Genomic DNA, 4,485 nt, shown 5'->3' with positions numbered 1-4,485 from the left:
GTGGGGGGGGGTGGGTTGGTTCTGGCAGAAGTCATGCACAATGAGAAATCCAGACGACTAACACCGAATCCCGATGGTTGCACTCAGTTGTAGGATATTCCACAGGTTAGGAATTGAAATGTGTTCAAGACAAATGAAGTGAGAGAGGTGAAAGAGTGCTGAAAAAGGGGTGGGGACAAGGAAATGGGAGGAGTTAGGAGGGCAGGTACAACTGTTGGATAAATCTGTAATTATTATCCAACAGTTTACTTAAACTCTTCGACGTGCTCTCTCTCTCTCTCTCTCTCTCTCTCTCTCTCTGTCTCTCTCTGTCTCTCTCTCTCTCTCTGTCTCTCTCTCTCTCTCTCTCTCTCTCTCTCTCTCTCTCTCTCTCTCTCCCCCTCTCTCTCTCTCACATACACACACACACACAGCACTTGTTTGGCCTGATAAGCAGAAGGGGAGAGGTGGCCAATGAAGAGAAGGGAGGGAAAAGAGGCAAAGCTCGACCCAACCAAAACAGACGGAATAGTGAGCGAGCCTCTGAGCGTGCTCAAAGAGAGAGAAAGCGTCAGATGGGTGTGTGAGTCCTCAAGTAGGTGGGCAGCAAAGAAAAAAAAAAAAGCAAACTTCACAAGTGAGCGACAGGTTGCCAGAGAGAAGCCAACGTGGGGATAAGATCATGTCTCTAAATGGGAGGGTGGCTCTGGTGACTGGGGGAGCTCAAGGCATAGGGAGAGCAGTAGTCCAGTCCCTCCTACAGAGCTCAGCTAAGGTCAGTCCGGATCTGTCTCACTGCTTCTTTTCACCACTTTGACAGTCGCTCACACCGTTGTAACATTCATTGCCATGGAGCAGATGGTGTTTTCATTCACAGACAGCTCTTGCACAACTAGTTTGACTTTTTGCCGCACAACCTGTTTTGACCAAACTGCTCTGACTTCACCTGGCAGCACAGATTCTGAGTGCTCATATCTGCATCTCAAAGAATTTATGTTCTGTGACAGTGACTGTTTTGATTCAACAATTTAGGCAACTGTTGCATGAAGCACTGACAATATTATCCGAGACTGATTCAGAGTCCAGCATGATTTAATTTTACAACAAAGAAAACATCAGCACACTCCTTTTGACATTTTACTCAAAGCTGTTGTGTCCTTTAGGTGGCTGTGGTTGACCTGAACAAGACCCGTGGGGAAGAGTGCAAGAAACAGCTGGATGCGGAATTTGGAGATGACAGAAGCACTTTTATTCAGTGTGATGTTTCCAATGGAGACTCCCTTCGAGGTAACTGTCACTCAGCACGTGAGAAGTGACATATTCTCATCGGAAACATTTATTACACTTATCCCATGATAGGAAACTCTTGCCTCTGCTCTTATAATTTGAACACAACACAATAACCAATTCATAAAACGTCTCAGCTGGTCAGCCTCAACTGGGAAATGACTTCAAAGAAGAACGGAAAACGTTGCTACTTTTTTTTTTTTGGACAAACATTTTCCAAGAGCCAGTCCTTGCTTGTGTGTTTGCTTCTACTGCCAGTTATACATTGAGAGTGTGGGAACGGTTGCCGAAGACAAGCTGTGACAATCTGGTCACTTGCGGATCTCACTTGACAAGCAGCAATCAGAGTTCAGTTCAAATGAAGCTTGTCTGGTCTTGTACGTAGTCACATGACTGCTTGTTTCGCTGCATTTCTGCTGTTGGTTCGACAGTGCAGCGCGTTGAACATTGTGCACTCTATATGGGCATATGTGGCTCTGAGGGAATGAAAGGACAAGCAAAGGGAAAGAGGTTTCAATGTGTGACATTGCCTGGAAATCCCGGCAGGTTAACAACCGGGGAATGCTTCTAAATGTGTGATCGCATTACTCCTGTCAATTAGTGTGTGTCAACCTATGTGTCAAACCTTTGCTGAAGTCAGGTGTGTTTGTTTCTAATTGTGTGGTGGCCAAGTGTGGAATGCAGCCGCTCTTGACACATGCAGGTTTTACCACCTCTGGTTTCGTCAGTGGTTGATGAAACCTGATCTGTCTGCTCACATATGGAGATTAACAACAAGCCGGTGGCTTGTTTTGGGAGAGATGTATGCACTTTGTAGTCATTCACTATTGTCAGCCTCTGACATTTTAAATAGCTGTCAGCAGCTGTCCATGATACAGAATTATTTTGAATGCTTAGTTTAACATCCAGAGTCCTGATAGGTGAATAATACAGCAACATACTCTTGTCATCTAAGTTGCACAACCTTTAACCTTTAATGTTTTAATGTAACCATATATATGTATGTATATTTAGGCGGCCCGATGGTCCAGTGGTTAGCACGTGGACCTCACAGTGCAGAGATATCGGGTTCGATTGCATCTCCAGCCTTCCTGTGTGGAGTTTGCATGTTCTCCCTGTGCCTGTGTGGATTTTCTCCGGGTCCTCTGGTTTCCTCCCACGTTCCAAAAACATGCATGGCAGGCTGATTGAACACTCAAAATTGTCCTTAGGTGTGAGTGCGGATGGTTGTTAGTCTCTGTGTGCCCTGCGATTGGCTGGCAACCAGTTCAGGGTGTCCTCCGCCTACTGCTCAGAGACGGCTGGAGCACGCCCCGCGACCCTTGTGAGGGGAGACTCACCCTGCTCGGGTGGCATCTGAGTCATGTTGCAGCCAGAGCCCAGTGTGCCAAGAACAAGTGGGCTGCGCTCACACACACACACACACACACACGCACGCACGCACAATCATAGTTTCAAGTTCATGTAACAAAGTCGCATAATGTACTGCAATAATATTCTGGTATTTTTTTTTTTTTTATGTGTAAAAAAGTATCAGTAAAAACTTTTTTTTTTCTGCAAGTATAAGTCAAAATAGGTGTACACTGACATAAAGTAAAAGACGGCCGGCAGATGGCATCTACCGAACAAAACAACAAAATGACACCAAATCCAAGTATAGAGGATCCTTTGACCATTTAGGGCTCTCAAAAGCCCCTTTTCCACTGCAAGAACCTTTTGAAGAACTTTTCAATTTACCGATGTAAATGGAGTTGGCCGTGAGTTTCCACCAAAAGGATTTACGTAGGTAAGAAGATGACCGAGGATCTTTCTGGGCCCAGTTAGAACTTTGGAGGGGGTGGGCTGCACTGATGAACACCGATTGGTTGAACTTGGGTGTGTGTTGTTTGTGTCAACATTATCTAACTGCTAACTTCTAGTGTGCAGTATTTACCAGCTGTCCTCACTTGTCGCAATATTTTAAGAATGGAGGAAAAATGAATGAATAGATTGACAGACGAAGAGGAGCAGACACTTTTGAGTATTTTTGGGGACGGAGACATCCAGCGCAACTTCGCCGGCAAAAACAACCACATACCATCTTATTACTAATTCACACCGCAAAACAAATCCGTGGAAGCGAATTAAAACAAGACTAATAGGCTGCGTTCACACTGCAGAGCGTGATGCCCAATTTGGATTTTTTTGGGGGGTTTTTTGGTTAAGTCTGATATTTTTATGTTTATGCGACGTCTATGAACGCAACGACATAGAGTGACACGCACAAAAGACAACCTCAGGCAGCAGCGTTTACAGAAGGAAATATGGTCCAGCATGTAGGGGCTTGTCTTTTTATCATCTTAATACAGACTCGTCACCAGAGCTCAATCTTTATGGGGACACATGAATTCAACAAGGGGGGGCTCTGGTTGAACAGCTTCTCTTTCAAGAACAGTGCAACTTCTACAGATTCTTAGAAAAACACTATTTTACCATATTAATCATGTCTGGTTTGAAACAGGACCTCTCACAATTTACGATGTTGCTCAATGCACTAAAAACGTGTTGTTTTTTTCACATTGTAAACTGCAACGTAATGTTGTGCTGACTTGCTTCATTACAATTTTCGCTAAGTGAGCACAACACTTCACTCTGCTTCATTTTTTAATCCAAAATACCTGCAAAGCATGATGATTTATATTTTGCCACTAAATCCGTCAAATTAGCTTAACTTTCACCGTGTGGGACGCACTCGTTGCTCTTGCCTTCAGATTTATTATCGGCTGCCTTTCAGAGATGAAAGTCCTCTGGATTTTTCAATTTTTTTATGAAATTGAGGAAAATTTGCATAAAATTAATCCGGATATTAGTTGACAACATTGAACGAAGACGCGTTTGAGTTCGTTGTTTTGCTTTCACGAGCGTAGCCATATTGAGGCACTAACACTCGTAACAGTAAAGAGATTTTTATTTGTGTAATAACGACAGAAGACATGACGGCGTTTGACGAATGGTTTAGTAGAACGAATGGCAACTCGCAACAACAGTAGCAAGCGTCATTTTGCCTCTTGGGTTATACCATCTCAACTAGAACGTGGGGGATAGTCCCCAAACAATTTTCGTCTCTTTATAAACACACCCGCTAAACCCCAGTGGAACGAATAAAAGACGCCGTCAACAAGACAGTTGTCGTAAAATATATATTTGGCCAAAAAGGGAAAAACACAGATTGGCAGAAAA

At 43.8% G+C, this 4,485-nt stretch overlaps 1 protein-coding gene across 2 annotated transcripts in view; it reads left to right on the top strand.

Annotated features, from left to right (window-relative positions):
• Positions 1-428: 428 nt before the first annotated feature.
• hpgd (15-hydroxyprostaglandin dehydrogenase) overlaps positions 429-4,485 on the top strand; it is a 13,611-nt gene continuing 9,554 nt past the window's right edge. Inside the window, exons 1-2 of one of the 2 annotated variants that reach the window (XM_019879704.1) lie at positions 429-754; positions 1,143-1,266. In XM_019879704.1, coding sequence (XP_019735263.1) covers positions 662-754; positions 1,143-1,266 — 217 coding nt within the window. In that variant the 5' untranslated portion in view covers positions 429-661. Of the gene's footprint in view, positions 755-1,142; positions 1,267-1,636; positions 1,813-4,485 lie in introns of those variants that run through there. The other variant, XM_019879705.1, reaches the window with a different exon arrangement.

The sequence above is a fragment of the Hippocampus comes genome, unplaced genomic scaffold, assembly GCF_001891065.2.
Source record: "Hippocampus comes isolate QL1 unplaced genomic scaffold, H_comes_QL1_v1.1 scaffold158, whole genome shotgun sequence".
In the NCBI taxonomy this organism is placed as follows: domain Eukaryota; kingdom Metazoa; phylum Chordata; class Actinopteri; order Syngnathiformes; family Syngnathidae; genus Hippocampus; species Hippocampus comes.
Note: the sequence above shows the minus strand (reverse complement) of the source record. Positions and strands in the feature narration are given on the sequence as shown.